The following is a 27,037-nucleotide window of genomic DNA, read 5'->3' as shown; positions in this document are numbered from 1 at the left end:
GGTCCATAATTTGGTCTAACTTTCTTCATATGAAATGTTCTACTATGCCTTAGGTTTCCATCGGTTCAAGAATCACCTAAATCGGAGTTTTCTAGAGAGAGTTATAGCCATTGAAACTTTACTGTTCAAATGGCAAATCTGCAGTCTGCAGATTCAATGACCCAATTTGACTCAGTAATTTGATTAGGTTAATGGCATAATTTGGGTTGGTGTTCTTCATGAAAGTTTTAGTTCTATATCTCATCTAACCACTGGTAAAATTTCAGGTCATTTTGACCTGCCTAGCTTGAGTTATGAGTCAGGTTGTGCAGGGCAGCCTGCGATTTCTCAACTTCAGTCACCTTATTCACTAGGTTTTAGTCACTTTTTGGGAAGGCTTCCTAAATGAAAATTGTGTCATTTAGTGCCTATTTTCATCCCCAATTGGTCCTATATCTATTGGACTTGCAAAACTTCATTTTTGGTCCCTCAAAGGAAATTTTGGTCATGCTGCCAGCACATGACCTTATCCAATCCGAATTGGCTTTTAATTCCAACACTTCTAACACACCTCATTTGGTCACAAATGACCATTTTTCACTTCACATTAGGTCAAAGACACCATTTACAAGTTTTTCACATTTTTGGTCTCTAAACCCTAATGTCCAAATCCTAATTCACTAACCTCATGCATTTACTTGATTTCATGCCTCTAACCATAGTCATTCAACTAACTAAGGTTTATATACCCAATTAAATCCATCAAACCATGCAAATATTGTTAGTAGTATGCCCTAGAGCATATCATTTAGTATGTATCTTGTACATATTTTTAATAATAAAAGGCATTTCCACTTTTCCGTTTACATAATATATTTATGTGTAATAGAAAAGGTCCATTGATATTTTGTTAGAAATATTATTCTTAAGTTGTTAAGAATATGAGTGACAATATTTCTAGCACAAAGTATCATAAATAGGTTCACAATCGAGGATACTTCATAATAAGGACATGACTTATCCAGAAAGATTGTATTCATGTTTGTTCCCAAGTTATTTATATGAGATATAAATAAGATGGAATGGTGAGTCTCATGCCATATAACAAACTTGATAGGCACTTATAAATGATAAGTAGGCCGAACCAGTGACACTTATGACAAGCACATGGAGTTTACTCTTGTCAATGTTTTGTCATAAATCATATCAGTGCATATAATCTTTAGACCTGAGATAGCACAGTTATCTTGTATATAGGTAGTTTGAGTTTGATACTGCTTTCATACTTATACTATGTATGGGTATATGGGCATGTGTTGGCTCCTACTAGTTATATATGGAGGTAGGTGTTGATCAAGATGGAATCTGTTCCTCTAAGTAAATAGAGATAAAATCCTATGTTCATTTAATTATTCTTGATGTTTCAAGTTCCTGGCTAGGACAGATAGATTTATTCAGAAAAGAGTTTCTGATGAGAAAATCTTTTTAATCAAGAACTGGAATTAAAAGAGAACATAATATTCATAACAAATGGAGTTTGACATAAACCATGACTCCAGCTTGAGTTGGGATTTTGTAACAGAGAGATTCTAGTGCATGGTAGCATATGATTATAGGTTCATTTAAGGTAAACCTTATTACTAATTGGGTGGCCATGGCATGCTATGCTAGGTGTTAACCATGGTCTATGAGGTTCATAAAATGATTTAGAGAAATCATTTATGGTAAGAAAGAGTTCTGATGATATTAAGAGTTGATATCATTTCTCATTGCCAATTAGTGATGAGCCTAGTAAGTCACACACATACACAAGTTATCACCTATTTAAATATGATTTAATTAATTAATTAAAGAGTTTAATTGATTAATTAAATAGGTTGGTTTGCAATTAGATTGCAAAGTCCCTAGCATGACTTGAAACCAAATCTAGATTATTGGATGTATAATATAAGTTAAATTTATATTTAAAGTGTTTAAATATGAATTTAATTAATGAGAAATTAATTAATAGAGATTAATTAATTAATTTATATTTGATATAAATTAATTAGAAGAAGAAAATAATTATTTTGGGTTAAGAACTCAAAATTAAGACACAGGGGCATTTTGGTCATTTCACAGTGTGACACGTGGCACCATGAGATGGTGACACATGGGATTAAACATAAGCTTGCCAAATGTTTTTTAATCATGTAAGATGATTAAAATAAAGATTAAATATAGGTTTGACACTTGGCACAATTTGATTGGGTCACTTAAACCTAGAGCTAATCAAAGGGTGACATGTGGCAAGGGTTTAATGTGTTAACCTAGCTATTTAAGTGTGGTTATGAAAAGAAAAATAACCAGCAGCCTCTCCTCTCATTTGTCACGCCACTTTGAGCCTCTCCATCTATTTCTCTTCATCTCTCATCAATTCAAAGAGATTAGCCATCAATCTCTTGAATTAAGAACACTAGAAATTGTTTCTAGTGTCCTGTTTACATCTTTAATCTCTTAAAAGGCAGAACTTGAATTTCTAATTAATAGAAAAGGCTTTAGAAGCTGTTCAAGGGCTGCCATAGGTGTTCTTGGTGTGGACAAGCTAGAGGGACAACATCTGGTGTCCTGAAGACGAATCTCAAAGGCGCAGACATCGCAAAGCACATCAAGAGATTAGTGTAATCGTTCTTGATTTAATCTAGGGTTCTAAAATTAATCTGATTAATTTTAAAATCTTAAATGGCAAATACAGATCCAAAAACATATTAAAAGAGTTTTAATATGTTGTTTATCATTGAAATCAAATAGATAAAAATAAATCTTGCATGATGCATGTGACCCTAGGTGAAAATTTTTTAATTCAATGGTATAAACTTGTATTTTTCACGCTTCCGTTCCTTCAAATATACTCCCATATACATGCTGGCTGAAAATCATTCATGGTCCCTCAACAAATTTTTATTTCATTTTAAGCATTTTTCTAAGTTAACTAAGTTATAAACACAAGTAATAAACTCATTTGCAACTTAAATCACTAACATTTGTGTAGCAACTTCTAACTCCCCTTTTCTCCAATTTTCTTTCTTCTTTTCTTCTTTCTTTGATGACCAATCTTCTTCTCAAGTTGCCTAGACAAGTTTTAACTATGGTGGCTTACTTTTCTATGATGAAATCTTATAATATGCAAGCTCAAAATTGAGCTTTAATGGATGTTTTGGTGTGGGAGAGGGAGAGTGACGTTTTTGAAGAAGACTTTTGTGTTTTATTTATTTTTTTTTCTTTTATGTCTTAAGAAGACCAAAAATCAATTTAAGTAAATTTATTAATTATATTCTTTATGGCATCATGCATGATGTCATGCATGATGTCATCTCCCTACACCTTTTTCATTTTCTCTTCTTTTTTTTTTCCTATTAGTTCTTTAATTTAATTCTCGATTACGAAATTTTCTTTTCTCCGATTTTATTTGACAATTAGGTCAGGAGTCAGCTCTCGGGGTCAATTGACCAAATTGCCCCTCGCCGGTTCTTCCCGGTTTGCAATTAATTTAATATTTCTTCCGGCTCCCTGACTTAATTATTTGACTGGCTTAACAGTTCTTTTTCGTGATTTTCTATTTTCCACTGTGTTCATAAGGGTCCTAAGGACCGCGGCGTCACATTTTACGGTTTGAAATTTGAGTTTAAAACGACTTCGCAGTCGTTCCCGAGAAGGTCACCCATCGTTGTGACTCTCGGCTCGTTTAACTTCTTATGTTCTATTATTCTTGTTTATACTTAACTAATTGGACATTACTAATTATTTGTGTTTATGGCTTCTCTAGTTATCTTAAGTGTGGTTCTAATCCCCTTAATTGTCCAGACCGATACGGGTCACCGGAACAGTGAAATATACCAGGCTATGCAAATAGGGGTGTTACAGTGCTAAGATTTGGCTAGAAGGGTAAGTTAAGCCCTAGGTTTATTGGTCTATACAATGTCATTGAACGTGTAGGTCTAGTAGCTTACAGGCTAGCTTTACCACCTGAGCTGAATAAGATCCACTGTAATGGCCCGGCCCACTAGTGATATTGTCCGCTTTGAGCCGAAGCCCTCACGATTTTAAAACGCGTCAATAGGGGTTACGAACTATCAACTTATGAACCCAGCATCTCTCCCGTGTTTTGCCGATGTGGGATAGGGGTTACGAACTATCAACTTATGAACCCAGCATCTCTCCCGTGTTTTGCCGATGTGGGATTTGCCTAGGGTGTTACAATCCACCCCCCTTATGGGACTCAGCGTCCTCGCTGAGGTTTGCCCCACCATCGCTCAAGGTTGCACGCGGAGCAGCTCTGATACCACAAATGTAATGGCTGGCCCACTAGTGATATTGTCTGCTTTGAGCCGAAGCCCTCACGGTTTTAAAACGCGTTAATAGGGGTTACGAACTATCAACTTATGAACCCAGCATCTCTCCCGTGTTTTGCCGATGTGGGATTTGCCTAGGGTGTTACATCCACAATGTGTTCCATGTGTCGATGCTCAGGAGATATCGATCAAATCCTTCACATGTCATTTGAGCAGAAGAGATCATTATGCAGCCTAACCTAACATATGAGGAAGAGCCGATTAAGATTTTAGCACGAGAGGTAAAAGAGCTCAGAAATAAGAGAATTCCATTGGTGAAAGTCTTATGGAGACACCACAATACATAAGAAGCGACATGGGAGAGCGAGAAGAAGATGAGGCAATAGTTCCCTCAGCTCTTCACATCAGGTAAATTTCGAGGATAAAGTTTTTATTTAGAGGGAAAGAATTGTAATGCTCTCATCATAGGTAGTCCATACGTTATACTGTTCCGATGACTAATGTCTGTTCGGACAACTAGAATGTCTGGAACTACACTTAAACTATAGTAAGGAGATATAAATTGATGGAATAAATGTTAAGAAAATATAAAAAAAAATTAAAAGAAAACAAGAGTAATAAAATGCAACTGGGTTAAAGGAGCCAGAGCCACGGCGATGGGTGACCGTATCGGGAAGTAACTGCGAAGATAGTTGCCGACCCCAGACCCGAGAGGAACCCCAATAAATAATTTTTGAGACTTAATTAAAGGTTTATTGAGGTATAAATGATATTAGAAACGTCAAAGAAAATTTAGAAGAATCTATTTATCGGTACAAACCAAAAATAACCCGATGAGTATAACGAAGGGCATTTTGGTCATTTCAACCCCAGAGTTAAATTTTGACCTAAATGTCAATTAAAATAAGAGAGATTAAAACACATAAAATAAATTAAATCCTGAACTATGTAGTAGAAAAAGGGAAAAGAAAAGAATTTAAAATAGAAGGGAATTATGAGGTGAGCATGATGTCATGATGACATCATGAAAAGTAAAGACCAATGGGGAATTAACAAATGCTCATTAAGAGATAAAGAAGACATAAAAATGAGTCAAAATTAATTAAAAACAACCATCTTCTTCTTTTTTTTCTTTCATGGCTGAATCCATTTCTCCATAGCTCTCTCTCTCCATTTTCTTCTTTCAAGCTCAATTTTCCTAAGCTTTCCCACCTCAAAATCCTAGTTTACCTTCACTAAAATTTATCCCCACATCACAAGGAAGCTCTAGGCAGCCATAAGCAGTAAAAATTTCAAAGTTTTAACAAGCCCAAGAAAGTGATCAAAGAGGTTAGTGCACTAAACAAGTTTCTTTTCTTCTTTAACTAGTATAAGCATACAAAACTAAGTGGAAATTTCATGAAATCAAAAGAAAACCTTGAGTATATGGAAACTTGAATTTCGACAGCCCTAGGAAGTGAATGGAATTCATGGTCTTGATAGTTTGATTTGGTTAGTGAAGTTGATAATGGAGTTTAAAGTAGTAGAAATTGATTTGCATGGATGAATGCATGAGATTGAAACTTTGAAATTAGGGTTTATGATCATGAATTGGGGATTTTGTCTTATGCTTGAAATTGACCTAATTTAGATGAATTGTTGCTTATAGAAGTGCCATGAATGCCATGTGTAGTTTGGGAGTTGGAAGAAATTGAAAATTGTGAGTGCTTTCTTGTGCAGGTTGTGGGACTCAATGAGTCTAGTTTGGTTTTTGACTTATAACTAAAATTGTGTGGCTCCAATTGGTATGAGGCCAATTGAAAGTGAAACCAAACTCAAAACACTCCATTTTTCATGAAGAAAGCATGCCCAAATTTTGTCCAAAACTTGACCAAATTATTGTTCCAATCCGGCTGACCATACAATGAACCCAGAAAAATGACCAAATGAACAGTACATATTCATTTAGCCATAACGCCCTTTAAACATGTCCAAATGACTCGAATTTTATACCATTAGAAAGCTTAGACATAGGAAAACAACTTTCATAAAGAACATAGGGCCAAAAATGCATCTAACCAAACCAAATTACTAGCTCAAGTTGGGATACAAAACTATCTAGAACCATATCGTACAGAAATTACTAGACATAGGCTTATCCGACCAGTTTTAGAAAAAAGGTCATAACTTGGTCTACAAAAATCCAAATGCAATGAAACTAGTGGAAAATTTTCCACAAGACATAGATCTACAATATTGGTATTTTGACCAAAATACAAAAGTCAAAGGAACTAGGTCAATTAGTTAGGTAAAATTAGCATACAAATTCTGGAAATTGCCTACGTAACCACTTGACCCTAGAATAGTCTTTTAGTCATATCTCCCACTGGGAAACTCCAATTGGGATGAGCCATACCTTTCCTAAAATCTAAGAAATAGGACTCCAACTTTGTTTCAGACACTATCCTTAAATTATAAATGTAAGAACCTTAAAAGTTAACCCAATTCCACTGACCTGAACTAAAATCCTGTTGACTCAAGGTACAGGAGTCTAGGTCAGTTAATTGGCCATAAATAATTCCACAAAACTTGAAAAATTGTGATTCAAAATTTTGAGTGACCATAAGACATTGGGCAACAATTTCTATGAAGAACACTATGCCTAAAAGTAGCTACAACATATTGAATTAATTAGGTAAATTCTAGGTCTAAAAGCTACCTAGTTAAAGAACCAGAATTAGAAAATGAACCAGTTGTGGTTGTTTGACCATAACTTGAGTTCTAAAAACCCAAATGACATAATTTAAAAGGGAAAACAAAGACAAGACATGGAGGAACAACTTCCATGAAGGGAGTGTAGCCAAACAGTGGCCACTAATTGATCAAATTAATAATTAAATTTAAGACACTGAAACTGAACCTAATGAAAGGTTCATGAAACAATTTGTTTTATGGTAGGGATTTAACTTTCATAATTTGCCTAATGTATAAACTACATGAAAGTTCAAGTGGGACCTACTTTCCCACTACATAATGATACATGACATGAAATAATAAATTAAAAAAAATTAAGTAATAATGTTTTAAATTGCCCAAAGTATACCTAGACTTATATATATAGTTTGGATACCACTTAGGGACTACCGATTGCAGTACTGCTCATATGAATGATCATTGATAGATAATATATGTCTGAGATGATTATTCTACTGGCTTTATGCCTGCCCGTTGGCCATAGTGCCTATTATCATTTTTGGCTTTATGCCTGCCCGCTGGCCTTGTGCTTGACATGACCGACGTATACTGGATAGACATATGACTGTCTAACTAGTATACTCTCTGGTATTCAGCCTTTATAATCTGTTATAGGTTACTTGAGCACTGATATGAATTTAATTAGACGAAAATTCAGAGGAATAAATATAAAAGATCTCGATAAGTGTAATCATTTCCAAAGATAAATAAATATGTAAAAGACTCAAATTTTTTGAAATCATACATAGACTAGTTATTTTAGAATATTTTGTTAATTTTATTTTAAAGTATGCACCACTAAGCAAATCGTTTAGCACGTTGATTTTCTATCACTTAGGTACTAGAAACCAGACCCAGCAGCAGCAACCGCAGCCTTAGTGCTCATACAGAGGCTGATCAGATCTGCCAAAGTCTATTAGCCACCTCAGCAGTATTTATTTTGGTAGAGCCCATGTACTAGGGTTTTTTATTTTGTTTATTATACATATGTAAATGATGTAATTCATTTTGAGTTGTAAATAAATTGTAATTATTGTGTATATGGATTTTTAATATGAATGAAAAATATATATATCTTTTTCTTGATATCATATGAATAATTGTGAATAACATGATATACAAGGAGTGAATGAAATGAATGGAATATGATTTTGTTAAAAGGTAAATAGTGGAACCAGCCAGATGCTAATAAAATAGAGGAGACTTTGTCCAAGTCTCTATAAATTATTTTTTTTTACCATATGTTTTCTATGAAGTTTAAAATTAATAATGGATAGGACATGATAAGATAGAGTGCTTAGGCACCGAATATGCACTCCTTGCTCGGTTATACTGTAGACGGGTAAGGGGCGTCACAACAGTTGAATAAGCTTTTTGGTGCAAGATGTAGTATATTAAATGAGACACGATCCAATATGCTCCCTGAATCATTAGAAGCTCAAACGTGTTTGGATGATTAGACTAGGGCATCCTTAAGACAACAAGAGATCACACGTGAAAGAAATGAAGATTTATATGACATAGGAACCAATGGAACAACAACGGGATTAACCGATTGTGGAAGCGATTAGGGCAAGAGGGTTATCTAGCTCTAAATAAAAGGTAAGAGAACTACGTGAATTTTGATTCTTCTAAACCCTAAGAGAATATATAGGCAACTTAATTTCTTCAAAATTAAGTTCAAGCCCTTGTTCCTTTTTTTTTCAAACTAAAATTAATTTTATCTCTTATCATTTCTATAATTTTTTTATCTACACATTTCTTATTAATTTTTATTACAACCACAAATAATGTTATTTTCTTCTTTTCTTATTTTATTTGAAAGATTTCTTTTATTATTTTTTTTTATCAAATTGCCCTCCAAACTGCCTTAAACTACCCCTTAAAAGACCTCAAACTGCCCATCTCTGAACCGCTTATTAAACCGTTTCAAACTGGAGCTCAAACCTGAATCGGTGATTTACAAATTGCCTCCCAAACTGTCCCTGAGAGGTTCAGTTCAGGTTCAATATTTCTCTGAACCTAAACTGGCAGTTTAGGAACTACCGAAACTGTAACCGATAGTTCCTAAACTGTGCTCACCCCTAGCTATAGAGATTTTTATGAAATAAAATTAAAGTTCAAAGATTTTTTAATAATTAATTGAAGTTAAGAGATAAAAGTAAAGCACGAGATAAAATTTAGGAATGGACTATAAAAATTACCCTAAAAATTAAATGTTTAATTGTCTATAATGCCAAATTAAGCATCTAAGTCAAAATAAAATCAATCTAAATTTGTTCTCAGTAGTTCTTAATCAATTATATTTCATGCAACGTATATGACACTCAACATGTCCAATTTGGTTTAATTAGGCAAAATCTCCAATTTGAGTATAAAAGATCCTAATTTTTTTTTACTTTAAAATGTAAACATTGAGCGTTCAATACTTTCTCTAAATTGATGTCAAAATAAATTAAAGGGGCTTGAAACTTGTTGAAGCCATTGCTAACCAATGGAGTTTTTTCATTTTCGGCATACCATTTTTTTTTTCTCAAATTCAATGACTACTTTTGATCACATTTAAACCACCAATTGGTTTGTCATTCCATATAGATATGCCTACATGGAATCACCGTAATAGTATATAATTTTCTTTTCCTTAGGAACATACCGATTACCACCACTTATTATTGTTCGCTAGAATAAGGGCCTTTCATCTTAAACCTGCCCATTAGCCTAGTCCGGTATAAGTTAATTCTTGACAAAAAAATGACAGCTCAAGGTTAAAGAATAGAGTGAGCTAGATTCAAATTAGGTCGAGGTTGTTCTAACTAGTTCTGATTTTAGACAATTTTGATCTAATTTAAGAATGAATTTGATTTTAGTTTAAGACAATTTTAGTTTCGATTTCAATCCCATTCAATTTTGAATTTAGTTTCAATTTAATTCGATTCATAGATATTTTTTTAATTACAATCTTTTGGTTGTAGAATTTTTTATTCCTTGTTTCTTTTCGTCAGGTTTTGTGCACCAGTTATTGGATAGTCATTTTCATTATCTTCTAAGTTTTTTTTTTTTTTTTAGAGATAATAATGCATTCATTAGAAAGCTTAAAAAGGCACAAGCATTAATAAGGCCCCACAGCCTTTAAACCAGATATCTAATTATAGCTACAAGCAACCCACAAGTCTAAAACACAAAGCCCAACTCGGATCTCCCAAACCACCCCAAGAAACCTAGAGCAAGCAAAGTAGGTAGTGAACCTGAAATAAAGGACCCGAAAAAAAGACATCACCTGCGCTGCTCTTCTTGCAAACGTCCAGCTGAGAAGAAAAACAACAACAATAAGACCTAATCAACTGGATGAGATCACAAGCAACCAATAGCTAGAAACCATAAAACGATTAAAGATTAAAGACCATGGAGCTAAGGAGAAACACCTCGAGCTTTGACTAGTAGATCGCACCACGAGAAGAGCAAGGAGGAGTAGGGCTCATCCAACATTTCGATCTCTTTTAGCCAGGGTAGTGGCACACACTCAACCATGTCTTTAAACCCTAGAGATATATCCTCCTGAAAAACAAGTCACAAAGTATTCCTTCTGTGAAATCAAACAACGCTTAAAGGACATACAACAACTAGATCTAAGCAAATTTGCCAAAACCTTCCTTTTTGCACCACCAAACCTATAACAAACACATTAAGAACACCAAAAAAAAAAAAAAAAGGAAAAGCGGAGAAGCAACACATGCTTCATCGACAGTGACAAATCCCTCTACCTTTTAATCCTGCTGCCAGTGGTAGAGCAAAAAATTTTAGTCAGTGGGGTCAATTCATTTACATAAAAATACATATATAAACAAAAAAATTACAACTATTGTTGACGAGTTTTCATATTTTGAAAGTAAAAAAAAAAAACTTTAATGCATCAATATAATTAAGGGTTTTCTTTTAATAAGAAATTTAATAATAAGTAGATGCAATTATATTAGAATGATATTAAACTAAATGGGTTGAAATAAAATAAAAATTTTATACATATTAGATTGAAATAATTTGTACATGATTAAATTATTAAAATTTATAGTAATTAAGTTAAGGAAACAAAATAATATCTATACAATGAAGTAAAGACGAATTTTAATCATTTACCCAATTCATAAATTACAAACTAATTTTCGAGAAAAACCCAACAAATCTTAGAGGCGTTATGTTGAATTTTAGATAATGGAATAATAAGAACTAAGTAGAAAGGAGGGAGATTAAGAGAAAGGAATAAAAGGGAGAAAGTGGTAGAGTAGTGGATGGTGGGAAGAGAGGCTTGACAATTTATTTCCTCCTCCCCCCCCCCCCTAGCTTCTTGAACGCTCTTCCTTTAAAAATTTTAAACATTTTGTGGGGTCAACATTTTTAACTTTGTGGGGTCAAAATAAGTCAATGATATAGAATGTATATGAAAAAAAAAAAATTAGTGGGGTCATTTGACCCTACGTCAATGCATGTGGCACGGCTAATGCCTGCTGCCAACCTTTAAAAACTATCTATAGCCCTACCCCATAGTGGAGAGGGAGACCCATTGACTAGGTAGGGGGAGGTGGCCTCCCACTGCCCGAAGGGCAGAGGGAAACCACCACGCATAAAAGAGTTCAAGGTCGACCTTTAGAAAAGAAAACCCAAGTTGAGAAAAAAAGAAGGGGAAAAGTTCTAAAACTATCTTAGATTTATTTTTAAGCATAAGAAACAGTGGCAGACTCAGGATTTAGTCCTAGGGGTCAAAATTACACTTCATTTTTCCTATAAGTTACATAGATTATTTATTATTTATTTATTAATAAAATTTAATATGAATTTTTATATATTTTATATTTTCATAGTATTTTGTTTAATGATAAAATTTTTACTTAATGATTTTATTTCAAGTGTTAATAAATAAAGAAGTTGATTAATAGATTAGTTTTTATTATTTATTAAAAGTATTTAACATATACCAATAAAAAGGATAAAATACATATATATATACCATATGGCGATTTTGAAGGAAGTATTAGTATTAAAAGTATTATATTTTAAATATAAGACATCTTTTTAAAAAATAAATGTTTAAATTTAACAATATTTTTTAGTAAATAATTATTTAAATATATATTGATATAATTTTTTAAAAAACAATTCACCACTTTTCTAATTTAATAGAAAATTTAATTAAAAAATGATTTTTAAGAGATAAATACAACAGTTCCTTGGTATTATCAATTACATCAGGAAGTTTATCCCGCATGTGGCAGCCCACACTTGCCGGCTGTCAAAGATGCTTAAAAAGGATTCCCCACCATGGAGGGAAGAACAGACATGTGCAGTCAAAAAATTAAAAGAAGTGACTTTAAACCCGCCACCACTAAAAATTCCCAGCATTGAACACCGCATCCTTCAGACTAGTGACACCCACTGGGTTGCAGTCCTCATCGAAGAAATTCAAGGAGAAAAGCATATATGCGGACATGCTAGTGGAGAGTTCCCAGAACCTCAGAAACATTATCATTCAGTCTATAAAGAGATATTAGCTGTCAAAAATGGGATAAAGAGATTCGAATTTCATCTGATTGGCCACCACTTCACTGTGGTTATGGACAGCTCATCCTTACCAAAGGTTCTAAACTTCAAAAACAAGTCTCTTCCTGAACCACAATTACTGAGGCTTAAAGACTGGTTCGCCAAGTATAAATTCTCAGTTCAGCATATCAAAGGAAAACACAACTTGGTTCCTGACCTCCTATCCAGGCCCAAAAACCTCCACCTGATTCAGTCTTTCTCCACACTTCCTTTAATCCTTATGGCATCATCCTCTTCCTCTCCACATACTCCTTCTCCAATGCACAATTTCCTGGTTCCTACTCCAGACAGTTTTCCTCCTGGATGCTCACCCAACCAGCCTATCACAAAGATGGCTAAGTTCGCAAGAGATCATCTGTTTCACTACCTAAGTGCAAGAAACACCCTAAGGGGATTACTCCCCTCTCATTTATCTTTATCACGACAACCCTTTTCTCACATTTGATATCCAACTTTGTGAGAGAACTCATCCTAGAAGAACTATGGCTCCTCTGGTGCATGGTTACACTCTATTCCACAGGACTGGAATTCTCGCTCCTGGCCCTGTATCAGTATATTATGAACAATACTAACAGGACTCTCCTGTCCAGGTTTCTAGAATGGTTCAAGCCCATTTCAGTATGGCGCTACAGTCTGAAACGCATCATAGACACCCATGGAATAGAAGACAGGTCCATTGCTGCTCAGCCCAACATTAGAACCTTGTTCATTTTTCACAGGCCTTTCTCTAGAAGGCCCGATGGACTCCTCTGGACCCAGAATACTGAATATGAGTGGAGGACTTACGAAGGGTCAATTATTGACAAAGATGCCATGGGACCCTTGAGAAAATTAAAAATTTTTAAGATATTCTTAAAAAATATAATAAAAATAATTTTAGATAACTATTATTTTTTTATGAGATAAGATTTTACTAGGTATACTTAAAAATGTTTAGATTAAAGTTAATATTTAATATGGGAGAGGAGATTTTTATTTATTTTAAAAGCTTTCTTTTATTTTAAAAAATTAATATAAGAATTCTTTTTAAATGAATTGTTTTAAAAACATTATGAACTATACCACAGAACCTTTTTATTTAGCCCATTTAAATTTAACTTAAAATTAAAATAAAATTAATATTTTTGGATCAAGATACTACAAATTAAAATAAATAAATATTTTAATAAAATAAAAAATTTTTAAATTTAGGTGGTCATTTTAATTTTAAATATATAGAATTATATTAATTTTATTTTCATAAAACTACAGGGACAATTTAATTTTAAATATATATATTATATTAATTTTTTTTCAACTATATTAATTGTTTTTCAAACTATTTTAGAAAAATGTCTTTGATAAACCTACCCTATTGAAATAATTTAAATTAATAATTAATTATATTTTATAAAAATTTAAAAATATTTACAAATAAATATTAATTTAATACTAGCTCCGTGTTTTAATTAATTTTATAATACCATTTAAATGTAAAAATGGATAAAAAAAAATAAATGTATTGAAAATAATAATAATTAAAGTAAAGTTAAAAAAATAATTAATTTTTAAAATTAACAAATAAAAAAATTCTAAATCATCTGGGGAGAGTACTAAATGACATGTCTTATTCAAAACTACGTAGTTTTGGGTGAACTTAACAAACCTAAAGCACTCTGTTTTCCACCGCCGCCCCTTGCTTCTTCAAGTTTCGATCCCTTTCTTCCCTCTTTTACAGTCGGTCGCCATTTTTTGGGGAGATTGATTATTCCGGTTTTCAACGGTCTAGGCGCGACGCTTAGTGAACGAGTGTCTTGCCGTCGAGCCTAGCTGCTGCTTTGCTTCACAAAGCTCGTCTTTCAAATTCTGCGCATTGACCCACGACTTCTAAGAAGGAAGAAGGTTAGATTTCAAGAATTTCTCAGTTTCTTTGAAAGTCCTTTCCATTTTTAAGCAGTAACTACCACTGAAATTAATGACTGATTGGTTCTGTTTTGTGAATGATGAACCAAATTTTCTTACTTATCCAGTGAAAAATCCCACCTTTCCATTTGTACCTTATCCAATTATCCAGTTGAGTAAATTATGTAATCGCACACTGCACTTGTCTTTTGTTTGAAATCAGTGGCCAGTTAATCAGTATATCTTTAACCAATTAAGGTTCTGTGACTATCAGTTGAGGCCACCCAACTGACATAGTTCTTCCCTGCAACGAAAACGCAGAAGAAATAGTCCATTAGATTACTTATCATTTCTTTGAAATGTAAAATGTAAATGAGACCTTCCTTGTGAAAGATGATAAGCAGTTTCTGTGGGAAATTTCGGTTCAATGTTTTGTTTGTAATGTCAATAATGCTTAGTTGTGATATCATGCCATTTTGTTTTATTTCAGGAGAATTAAGGTGATCAATTTGCTTAAACCATAATGGAAGCAAAAATTTTCCGCTTTCTAAAGATAGTGGGTGTTGGATACAAAGCCAGAGCTGAAGCAGAAGGGCGCCTCTTATATCTCAAATTGGGATACAGTCATGAGGTTGAACTTACAGTGCCTCCTGCTGTTCGTGTTTTCTGCTTCAAGAACAACGTAGTTTGTTGCACTGGAATTGACAAGCAAAGAGTGCATCAGTTTGCTGCTTCTGTTCGTAGTTGCAAACCTCCTGAAGTTTACAAAGGTAAGGGTATCATGTACATCGATGAAGTGATCAAGAAGAAACAAGGAAAGAAATCAAAATGATGGGGCAATTCTGCACGATGCCGATAGCAAAGTGTTTTGCCTAATTCCATGCGTTGGACTTACAATGTCTTGTTTTGTCAAAAAAGTTCAATTTCTGGGATTCAAACATTGGAATTTTGTGATTTAGAAGGCATTTAAATTAGCAATAAGTTTTTGCAATAGTGTTTTGGTTGTTCTATGTGATATTTTTTGCTTTTTGTTCAAGGCCTTTTTATCATTACATGCTAGATAAATAATGTTTCCTGATATAAAATCACTTAAGTTGTGATCAGTGTTTCACATGCTGATGAATGTTGTTGGAAAAGAAAAGCAGAATGTCATTTTTCTAAAAATTTCTTATGATGCAATGCCCCAATGAGCTTCACCAGACAAAGGTGTTGAATCCGGCCCAAGGTTTGTACCTCTGCTTCAAAATCTTTTTGTCCTTCCTTTACACCAGAAGATAAACATTGTACAGCAATTCTTTTGCCGTTTAAGGTACTTTCATATACCTCTCCAAACCTTCCCTGGCCAAGCTTTGAACCAGAATCAAAATTCCTCGTAGCAGATTTAAGGTTCCATGAGAAAAATTTGTCAGCACATCTTGTACTCAATTCGTAGATTGATGTACTTGCTCAGCTTCCACTCCAGTAGACTCTCTTCTACCTCTTTGTTCTGCATTTTTCTTCTTCTCTGTACATACCAAGCTCCAGAAATAAAAAACTAAAACGATTGACAGAAAGGAAGCAGAAAGAGAGATTACAAGTATTTTAACTAAAGGTGATCTGCTTTTCTTTGCTTATTCCTGGCCTTGCCCTCTAAAAGTATTATTGCTGAAGGGATCAGATACTGATGTATACTCTTGACAATAGGGGTATTCAAGAATGTAAAGGTTAAGAACGGAAACAAGAAGCTGAATTGCTAATCGTGCCATGGCGGTGCCTTCCTGAAAATCATGCATGTTGCCGAGGAGGACTTGAGAAGATGCACCAAATCTGGCCGGTGATACCATTTAATAAAAGAAAACAGAAAGGGAAAATAAAAATTATAGTTGAATGTTTACCAGTGATAGGTTTTACCATGAAATAGTATTTGTGTGGGAGAATATTAAAATCATGCAACTGCCAATAGTTGCTCAATCTTGAAGTCAGGTTTGAACCATCTTTACCCCTCAAGAATAGTTTGCTGTCATCTTAGCTCCATAGTTTTAACTTTTAAGGTGGCATATGAAAATTATGAGTTGAAGTTCTATTTCTGTTGAATTTCATAATACATAATAGGGACAATGCCCAGTATTGAAAGAGAAATATGTTTAAGAATTAAGAAGTGAATGAGAAGAGCTTTATGTAGCATATCTAAAGAGCAACAGATATTAAGTCCAAGAAAACCACCAAATACCCATCAACATGGTCCTCGACTGTTACAAATTGGAGAACTTCATGTACCGAAGATGTCTTTTTTACCGAGGACCTGATAAGATTGATCCCACGAGGGGCAGGCTAGCAGGTATATCTTGATTGGTGTCTTCTGGGAGAATTGCTAAGAAGCTGTAGTCAGTAATCCGCTCCATTGGCGTTAAACCTTCAATAAATTTCACAACAGTAGAAATGGAAGGCCTTCTACGGTAAGGCTGTAGGCAGTGTATAGCAATCTCCAACATTTTAACAGCTTCATCCATATTTGCTTGGATATCTGGTTGCTTGTCAACTAAGTCAGATAGTTGACCTTCTTCCACTTTGCTCTTCACTACATCAACGAGTACTTGATCATCATTTTGGCTTGAATTCTTGCGTCCACAAACAATCTCCAGGATTGCTATGCCAAAGCTGTAAACATCAACCTTGGATGTAATATTGTTTCCAGTCAACAACTCAGGAGCGATATAACCTGGAGTTCCTTTGAGTGTCCACACACGACTTTGTTCTCCTTCTATCAATTTTGCTAAACCAAAATCAGAAATCTTGGCCATGAAATTTTCATCCAAGAGAATATTTTGGGGTTTGATATCAAAGTGAATAATTTGTGGATTGCAAAACGAATGGAGATACAAGAGTCCTTTTGCAATGGATAAAACAATGTTCTTTCTAATTTCCCACCCAAGAGGCTGTCCTCCATTTCTGTGGAAAATCCATTTATCCAATGATCCATTGCACACGTACTCGTAAACTAGAAGTCTCTTCGATCTTGTGATGCAATACCCAATGAGCTTCACCAGACAAACATGGTGAATTCGGCCCAAGGTCTGCACCTCTGCCTCGAAATCTCTTCGTCCTTCTCGGAAACCAGAAAGACATTTTACTGCTACTGTTTTGCCATTTAAGGTACCCTTAAATACCTCTCCAAATGCTCCCCGACCAATCTTTGATCTAGGATCAAAATTGTTCGTAGCTGATTTAAGGTCTCTATAAGAGAAACTTGTCAGCACATCTTCTACTCGATTCATAGATTCATTTCCTTCTGCTTCCTGTCCTGCGGATTCTCTTCTATCCTTTTGTTTTGCATTCTTTTTCTTTCTTTTTACGTACCAAATAGCTCCATAAACACAAACAATAACGAATGACAAGGAAGCAGGAATAGGGATTGCTAGTTTTTTAACTGAAGATGGTCCCCTTTTCTTTGCTGATTCCTGCCGTGTAAAAGAATCATTGCTAAAGAGATCAGATACCACACCGTTTTTGTACCCATCAATCAGTTGATAAACCCGCAGATGCCCATCTGGATCAAGCCTCATATACTGGAAGTCTCTACCTTTCGGTTCGTACTTTACATAATTTGGCAATTGATTCAAGGACCCAATGCCAAAGTTAAATGTGGTAAAGTCACCATTATATGAAAATAGTCTCTGATAAAAGGTTTGAGGATTTGATTCATTGAAAGCATAAACACCATCATCAGCGACAGAGAGATAGAACAAGCCTGTAGAGAAATTGGATGGAGAAACACTAGATGTTAACATCTGGCCATAATGCAGCAGCTGGTTAGGAGCCCATGTGTCAGTTGGATAATCGAAAGACTCCCATTGCACACCATTGCTGCCATTGACAAGTCTCAAATTTCCTCCAAACAATAGAAACATTCGCGTAACAGAGGCATCAGAGGTGTTGGTCGACCAAACAAGCGTACCATCTGTGTCTCTCAACTCCAAGTTTCCGTTGGCTTTAAATTCAAGACTAGAATTCTCTCCCACTGGGTGTTCTCGATTAGCACACCAAAGAACTGCTGGTGGATAATTTGAAAAATTGAAGGATGAATTTGTGGAGAGTGGATGTTTAAGTATGGAAAGATAAAAGGAATCACTAGTTGCATCCTTGAAGAAACCAAAGGTGAAATTTAGCTGGCGATAAGAGTAAATTGCTAGGATAGGCCTAAGAGTAGAACCATCAGAAAATGTGAAGGTTCCCATAGCGGTGGAAGAGACGTTGTTTTTCCAAGAGGTTGAGACGCTGGCAACTGATGTATCCTGTTGTTGACAACAGGAGTACTCAAGAATGGAAAGGTTAAGAATGAAAACAAGAAACTGAACGACTAATCTTGCCATGGCTGTACCTTCCTGCTAATCTTGTGATCATGATTCTATTTATATACCGCAATCATGTCCTGCTACCCAAAAAGTATAATCGGCCGGCCACATACAAGACTTGAGAAAATGTATACCAAATCTGGTTGGTGATACCATTTGATAAAAGAAAACTGAAAGGGAAAATAAAAAATTATAGTTGACCGTTGGCCAGTGATCGATAGGTTTTACCATGAAATAGTATTTATATGGAAGTATATTAAAATCACCCAACTGCCAGTAGCTGGTCAATATCAAGTCAAAGAAATCGCCAAGTTATATTTGCTTAGTAGCTTGCTCAATCTAAAATAAAAGAAATTCTGAGGTTCAAGCAAATGGCTATTCATCAGTTCTGAAGTGCCTTCTGCCAACGGCCAAGCTGTTTGGTTAAGGAAATAAAATATTATATTGATAGTGTAATATTTTGTAACACCCCAAATTTTATTATTTATGAGTATTTTTGGTATTTTAATTTTATTTGAATTTTAGGAATTTTTTTGAGATTTTTCGGATTTTAAAAATCGGGTTCGATTTTCCGAAAATATAAACTTTGATGATTTTTAAAAATTAATTTAAAGACCACGTGGCAAAACTAAAAATATATTTGGAGTCTACGTATTTTTCTGAGTTTTCGGAAATTTTTTCGGAATTTTTGGACCTCGTTTTCGGTCCCGAGGCAGAGTAAAAATTCAAAATTTTGTATTTCGAATCGAACCGGCCGAATCGAACCGGACCGGATCGGACCGGTCGAATCGGACCGGTCTCTTCTCTTTTTCTTCCTCTTCCTCCCGCGCGCGACGCTCTCCCCTTCTCTCTCTCTTTTCTCTCTCCTCCCCTCCCCTGCCGCCGGCCAGCCGCCTCCCCTGCGTCCTCCCCTCGCCTGCCTCCCGCCTCCCGACTTCCTCGGCCAAATCCGGCCGATCCGGCCGATTGGACCGGGTCTTGTGTCCAAAACCATCTACTCGTGAGCTTTCCATAGACACCAAGAACGCCGAAATCCATCGAGCGGATTGTCCGATTTTTGCTCGGGAAGATTTTAGCCCATTTCGATTTTTGGGCTAAATTTCTCGAAAATCGTGAATCCCACGAGGAAACCAAGGCCACCAGCACGCTCCATTCGTCGAGAGCTTCGCAACGACATAAATTTCGAATTTTTCCGACACCGTTTTTCGGTGGGTCCCACGGAACTTTGCAGTGTATTTTCGAGCACTAAATGAGCTTAGAAAATTCTGAAAAATTTATGTACTAACCCCCCTGTTATGGGCTTCGTGTAGGTATCCTCGATTCGCGGAAATTCGACGATTGACCAAGTGCGCAAATTTGGGCGCACGGACCCATTACCGGAAAAGTCTCCGAATTGGGCCGAGGTTTTGGCTAGCCCCCCATTGTCAGACGTCCCGAGCACGTTCCTGAAGTCGGAATCGGCAAAGGTAAACCCGAACCTTGTTTTTACGTAATTTTCTAGTGCTTAAATAGGATTAAAAATCCATAAAATATTCGTGGTAGCTTAGAAAATTACGATTCTTTTTGCAATAGCTTAGTAATATTGCTAAGGACCGCGGGGCAAAGTTTTATAATTTTTAGAGCTTGTTTGGGCAGTTTTTGCAAAGATGATCAATAATAAGGACTAAATTGAAATTTTGCGTATTGTGATGGATGACTGATTTGATGGGCCCAGGAGGGGCTGTGTGATATGATTGAACTGTTGATATATGGATTGTGAGTATAAAAGTGTGTTTTGAACCCTTTTGCAGGTTGGGTAGGTCCTAGGTATAGGGGAGACTCTGCCGGATTTTCGGCACGACTTAGGACGTACTTGATATTTTTCTTTGTTTGTATTAAGTCAAATTTATTAAATAGATGTAATGTAATTGTCAGGTGAGCCGGGACAGCCTTCTTGCTCCGCCCAGCCGCCACAGTAATTTGTCGTCAAGTCTGTGAGTAAAATATTAATTTTAACTGTAATTTCGATATTATTATATGTTCAGCATGCCCATGCATCACCTATATGCTTATATTTATGTAGTTAAACTCTAGGCACGAATTATGTTGCATTGATAACTGTTAATGTGCCATGAGTGTTGTTGTGGTAATTTGGAGCAGTGTGCGTGCGTTGGCGTGCGTGTGATGTGGTGTGGACTATGGATAGGACGGGTAGACACGGCTTGAGTTCTTCATTTGGGACCGGTCCTTCGGGGTAGACACGGCTTGAGTTCTTCGCTGGGACCCCGATTTGGTATTTAAGTGGAAGTCCGAGCTGAGTTCTTCGCTGGCACCAGATTGGATTTAAGAGAGCTGTATAGGGGATCAGCTCCCATATATTATGATTGATGTTACAGGGTGCGTGAGTGCTCCAAATTACCTTTTTGATGTTATGATGTGAAGATGTTGTTTATGTTGCGTTTCACTCTACAGGGTGCATTAGTTCAGATAGTTATAGAGATTATAGTTAAGATTGATATTTTACTCTCTGAGTCGAACGCTCACTCCTGTTCAAAAATTTTTACAGGCCACAGGAGGATATTTTGTTCTGAGTTAACCTGCCTTTCTACTTCGCAGGTTGTTTATTAATATTTGTGTAATTTTAATTACTCCTAGAATTTCCGCATGTGTTAGCAGTATTTATTTGAATTTGGTCTGTAATATTTTTATCATGTTGGACCTGTAAACTTAAATATGTTATGCATGTTGATGGATTGGATGAGGGAGCTGAGCTCCCATTTATTTTATGTTGATGAGTATGTGGAGGGTGAGCTGAGCTCCCCAATTGAGTATTTATTGTGTTTACAGGTCGGGTGAGTCAAAAACTCCCCGTTGGAAAGTCCATTTTATGACCGGACTCTGTCCGTTTGTTTTCTTGAAATTGGGCCCAAATGGGCCTTAGAGTTGGGTTAATGAATAGTTAAGGCTTACTACGGGCCTCGGGGGCTTTAGGCTGGCCCAGGTCCTAGTGCCGGTCCGGCCCATAGGTTGGGTCGTGACAAATGTGGTATCAGAGCTTAGGCTCCAGATTCTTAGGGAATGTTGTCTAAAGTATTGGGAAAAGTCAAATAGGAGTCACATGCGGAAATATAGGGTCCACATTCGTCTTGCATTGTCATCTTTGCTTCTAGTTTCTGCTCCATATGTTATGTATAAATATGAGTCTATAGAGCTGTGTAATGTGCAGTTTTGAATTTTGTGGGCTAATGCTGCTGAATTTCAGGAAAATGCGTAGAAGCAGGAGAGCTGCCTTGCACTGAGCAGATGTGCCCGACGAAGTGTCGGCACAGGATGAGGCGCCTGCCCCGAGGAGGCGGGGTAGGAGGCCTAGAGCTGCTCAAGTAGAGGAGCAGCCACCCCCAGTACAGGATCAGTCCTTTATGGCACAGGGTCCCATGGACCCCATGGCAGCTACTCTAGCTGGTCTGCAGAGAACCATCGACATGATGGCGCAGTATATGGTCCATCCTCCACAGCAGCAGCAGTCCACCGCACCACGAGAGGAATCTTACAAGCAGATCATAAACTTCAAGAAGTTGGTGCCCAGTACTTATGATGTGTCAGATGACGCATATCGGTTTTTAGATTCCTGCGATGTGCAAGAACAGAATTACGATTGGTCGATAGAAGATTGGTAGAGTGTATGCAGCACGTCATGGGGCCCATGCCTAGGCAATGGATGAATGACTACGTGTTACCCCGGATGGAGGGTTTGACATGGGCTCAGTTTGTGGAACTTTTTGTCAATCGGTTTGTGCCAGAAAGCTTCAGAGATCAGAAACAGTGGGCCTTTGAGGCCTTAAGACAGAATGGCAGGTCTGTAGATGAATATGCTACAGAATTTCTGGAATTGAGCAGATATGCCCCTGCGTGATAGCTCTGAGAAAGATCAAGGTGAAAAGAATCCAAAAGGGGCTTGACAGGAAGAATGCGAACTGGCCATGATGTCCGTCGATCTTTTGATGGTGGTGGATCGAGCTGCATGATTGAGGTTAGCTATGCTGTGGATGACAGCGGAAGAGCAAAGAAAAACAGAGCAGAGGGTTCTTCAGGTGTTCCCCACATGGTACTATGGATAGTGGGTGGCCAAACTACTACAGAGGAAGAAGCAGAAATAAGAGGAGTGGTTTTAGACACAAATCCCGAGGGTTCAGACCAGGGTACGGATCCAGCAGTGGTAACAGTTCAGGGCAAGGCGATTACGGCTCGTTCAGATCCTCTTTGCACCGTGTGCACAGTGTGGAAGAGGACATTCAGGACCTTGTTTGATGGGGTCAGGAGTATGCTTGAGTGTGGCCCGGGCCACTTTGCTAGAGATCGCCCGTTTGATGAGCCACGATGGGGTCACGAGGTTCTATTGCAAATGTTCCTCGACAATTGTATCCGGTGCTTCCAACATGGCGGCCGATCGTTCGGTGGCCAACAGGCGAGGACAAGGGGCGTGGATTTGGAGGCGGTCAGAGGTAGAAGTCGATGTCGAGTTACGCCACTCGGTAGGGGTCAAGCAGTTTTCACCACGACCCACCAGGATGCTCAAGCTTCAAATGCGGTTGTGGCGGTATTCTTCCAGTGCATTCTTATGAGGCTCGTGTTTTGATAGATCCGGGTGCTACGCACTCATTTGTCTCCCCTGTGTTTGCCATGAGGTTGGGTAGAAACCCTACAACTTTAGAGTGCCCTTTGTCAGTAGCTACCCCACTTAGTGACAACATAGGTGTAGACATGGTATTTCCGGGTAGCCCAGTGGTAGTGGATGGAAAGATCCTCCCAGCAGACTTGGTTCCTCTACCAGTAATGGATTTCGATGTAATCCTGGGGATGGATTGGTTGGCAACTCATTATGCCACCTTAGACTGCAGGAACAAAAAGGTGTATTTCCACATACCTGGTGTGGAAGAGTTTAGCTTCGATGGTGACAGGAGCGTGGCTCCATATAACTTAGTGTCAGCAATTAGTGCCAGAAAAATGTTGAGGCGTGGATGCCAAGGGTATTTGGCATTGGTGAGAGATACATCTGTAGAAGGTGTCAGCATGGGAAATGTTCCTGTTGTCAGAGAATTTATGGATGTCTTCCCAGAGGAGCTTCCAGGGTTGCCACCAGGAAGGGAAATAGAGTTTTGCATTGATGTTGTCCCGAGTACAAACCCCATATCGATGCCACCTTACAGGATGGCACCAGCAGAATTGAAAGAGCTGAAGGAGCAACTATAGGAGCTTTTGGACAAGGGTTTCATATGTCCGAGCACTTCACCCTGGGGTGCTCCTGTTCTATTTGTGAGAAAGAAGGATGGGTCATTGAGGTTGTGTATCGACTACGCATACCGAACAAGGTCACCGTGTGAAGAACAAGTATCCACTTCCTGATCGATGATTTGTTTGATCACCCAAGGAGCTAGATTCTTTCCAAGATAGACTGCGATCGTGCTACCATCGCTTGAGAATCAGAATGAGGACGTGTCCAAAACGGCTTCGTGACAAGATATGGTCATTATGAGTTCTTGGTGATGTCTTTTGGACTCACTAATGCACCAAAGAAATTTCATGGACTTGATGAACAGGTGTTCAAGCCATTTTTGGACCGCTTTGTCATCGTATTCATAGATGACATTCGTATACTCTGACCGAGGAAGAACACGTGTGGCACTTGAGGATGGTGTTGCAGACGTTGAGGAGCACCACTATATGCCAAATTTTCAAAATGTGAATTTTGGCTAGAAAGCATCTCATTCTTGGGACACGTGGTTTCTAGTGACGGCATTCAAGTGGATCCCAAGAAAATTGAAGTCAGAATCGATTGGCTTAGGCCTACAAATACCACCGAGGTGCTAAGTTTTCGGGTTTAGTGGCTACTATAGGCGTTTTGTACAAGATTTCTCCAGATAGCGGCTCTCCTAACTAAGTTGACCAGAAGAATGTTCCATTCATTTGGACAGATGATCGTGAGGTGAGTTTCCGTAAGCTTAAGGAGTGTCTAACCACCGCCTCGTGTTGACACTACTCGTGAGTGGTGAAGGATACACCGTGTATTGTGACGCCCAGAGTTGGCCTAGGGTGTGTCTTGATGCAGAATGGAAAGGTAGTGGCTTATGCTTCAAGGCAGCTGAAGAGGCATGAGCAGAACTACCCCACCCATGATTTGGAAATGGCGGCTGTAATCTTTGCACTAAAAATCTGGAGACACTACTTGTATGGCGAAGTGTGCGAGATATACACCGACCACAAGAGTTTAAAGTACATCTTCCAACAGAGGGACTTAAACTTGAGACAGAGGAGATGGATGGAGCTTCTGAAAGACTATGATTGCACCATCCAGTACCACCCTGGGAAGGCCAATGTTGTAGCAGATGCCTTGAGCAGAAAATCTTCTGGCAGTTTGGCGCACATTTCAGTAGAGAAGAGACCATTGATTCAGGAGGTACATGAGTTGATGGATCAAGGTTTAATCCTAGATCTTTCAGATGAGGGGGTATTGTTGGCTCACTTTTCAGTGAGGCCAGACTTGAGGGACAGAGTTAGAGTTTCCCAGCTAAGAGACCTTCTATTGATGAAGATCATAGAAAGAGTACAGCAAGGTGAAGGTGGTGAGTTTGGATTTGCCAATGATGGCGCCCTAGTGCAAGGTTCTAGGATATGTGTGCCCGATGTGGACAACCTCAGGAATGAAATCATGCGAGAGGCACACTACACACTGTACAGTGTCCACCCAGGTTCCACCAAGATGTACCATGATGTGAAAGATAGCTCTTGGTGGAATGGCATGAAGAGAGACATAGCAGACTTTGTGTCCAAGTGCTTGACTTGTCAGAAGGTGAAGTTTGAACACTAGAGACCGTCGGGGAAGGCTGCAAGAGCTCCTATCCTGAGAATGGAAGTGGGAAATGATTACTATGGATTTTGTGACTGGGTTGCCTCGTACCACACGAGGATATGATTCGATATGGGTAATTGTAGACCGCTTGACCAAATCAGCTCACTTCTTACCTGTAAAGACTACATACTCGGGCACAAGATGCGGCTCTACATTCGAGAAATAGTCGATTGCATGGAGTTCCAGCTTCCATAATATCGGCGAGAGCCCTGATTCACTTCTCGGTTTTGGAGAAAGTTGCAGGAGGCACTTGGCACACAATTGAACTTCAAGATCTGACTTTCCACCCTCGCATGCAGACGGACATCGAAAGGACAATCCAAACACTGGAAGACATGCTTCGCATGAGTGTCTTGGATTTTGGAGGTCAATGGGATGAGCAGCTAGCTTTGGTGGAATTTGCCTACAACAACAGTTATCACTCCAGCATAGGGATGGCACCCTATGAGGCACTATATGGAAGAAAGTGTAGGTCTCCTCTGTGTTGGACGGAAATGGGGGAAGCAAGGATGCGTGATGTAGACCTGGTGCAGTACACTTCAGAGATGGTTCCCTTAATCGTGAACGACAAAACTTGACTTTCAAGAGGCGTAAGAGTTATGCACGGACCCAGACGGAGGATGTGGAGTTTGCGTGGCGACTATGTATTCCTGAAGGTATCTCCAATGAAGGGAGTCATGAGATTCGGAAAGAAGGGCAAGTTGGCACCTCGGTATATCGGACCTTTTGAGGTTACTGATAGAGTTGGAGCCGTTGCCTACCGGTTGGAGCTACCACCCAACCTTTCTCACGTTCATCCCGTGTTTCACATCTCCATGCTAAGGAAATACATTCCCGATCCTTCTCATGTACTGCAGCCGGATGTGATAGAGCTAAAGGAGAATTTGACATTTGAGGAGCAACTCAGAGCCATAGTGGACTACCAAGTAAGACAGCTAAGATCCAAACAGATCCCTATAGTTAAGGTTTTGTGGAGGAGTCAGTCAGTGGAAGAGTGCACCTGGGAGTCAGAGCGGGACATGCGTAGCAAGTACCCTTACTTGTTCAATGTATAATCATGTACTTTATTCTGCCTTGTGTAAAAATTCGAGGACGAATTTTCTGTAAGGGGGGGAGAATGTAACACCCCAAATTTTATTATTTATGAGTATTTTTGGTATTTTAATTTTATTTGAATTTTAGGAATTTTTTTGAGATTTTTCGGATTTTAAAAATCGGGTTCGATTTTCCGAAAATATAAACTTTGATGATTTTTAAAAATTAATTTAAAGACCACGTGGCAAAACTAAAAATATATTTGGAGT

General features: G+C 37.6%; 2 protein-coding genes and 1 long non-coding RNA gene across 3 annotated transcripts; 2 read left to right on the top strand and 1 right to left on the bottom strand.

The window, feature by feature from the left end:
• The first annotated feature begins 14,258 nt into the window (after positions 1-14,258).
• On the top strand, positions 14,259-15,507 carry LOC110644971 (60S ribosomal protein L6, mitochondrial). The gene is made up of 2 exons (XM_021797950.2): positions 14,259-14,516; positions 15,007-15,507. Exon 2 carries the CDS (start codon positions 15,040-15,042, stop codon positions 15,346-15,348), a length of 309 nt encoding a protein of 102 aa, XP_021653642.1. The 5' UTR covers positions 14,259-14,516; positions 15,007-15,039; the 3' UTR covers positions 15,349-15,507.
• Positions 15,508-16,786: 1,279 nt separating this feature from the next.
• On the bottom strand, positions 16,787-18,865 carry LOC110644977 (G-type lectin S-receptor-like serine/threonine-protein kinase SD2-5). Its single transcript, XM_058146264.1, has one exon. It carries the CDS (start codon positions 18,863-18,865, stop codon positions 16,787-16,789), a length of 2,079 nt encoding a protein of 692 aa, XP_058002247.1.
• A 1,391-nt stretch (positions 18,866-20,256) lies between these two features.
• Positions 20,257-21,659, top strand: LOC131179255 (uncharacterized). Its single transcript, XR_009148218.1, has 2 exons — positions 20,257-20,820; positions 21,393-21,659. It is a non-coding gene; the product is annotated as an uncharacterized LOC131179255 (long non-coding RNA).
• The last annotated feature ends 5,378 nt before the right edge of the window (positions 21,660-27,037 follow it).

The sequence above is a fragment of the Hevea brasiliensis genome, chromosome 4, assembly GCF_030052815.1.
Source record: "Hevea brasiliensis isolate MT/VB/25A 57/8 chromosome 4, ASM3005281v1, whole genome shotgun sequence".
In the NCBI taxonomy this organism is placed as follows: Eukaryota; Viridiplantae; Streptophyta; class Magnoliopsida; order Malpighiales; family Euphorbiaceae; genus Hevea; species Hevea brasiliensis.
The sequence above is the reverse complement of the archived record's forward strand: the minus strand, read 5'-3'. Positions and strand labels throughout refer to the sequence as shown.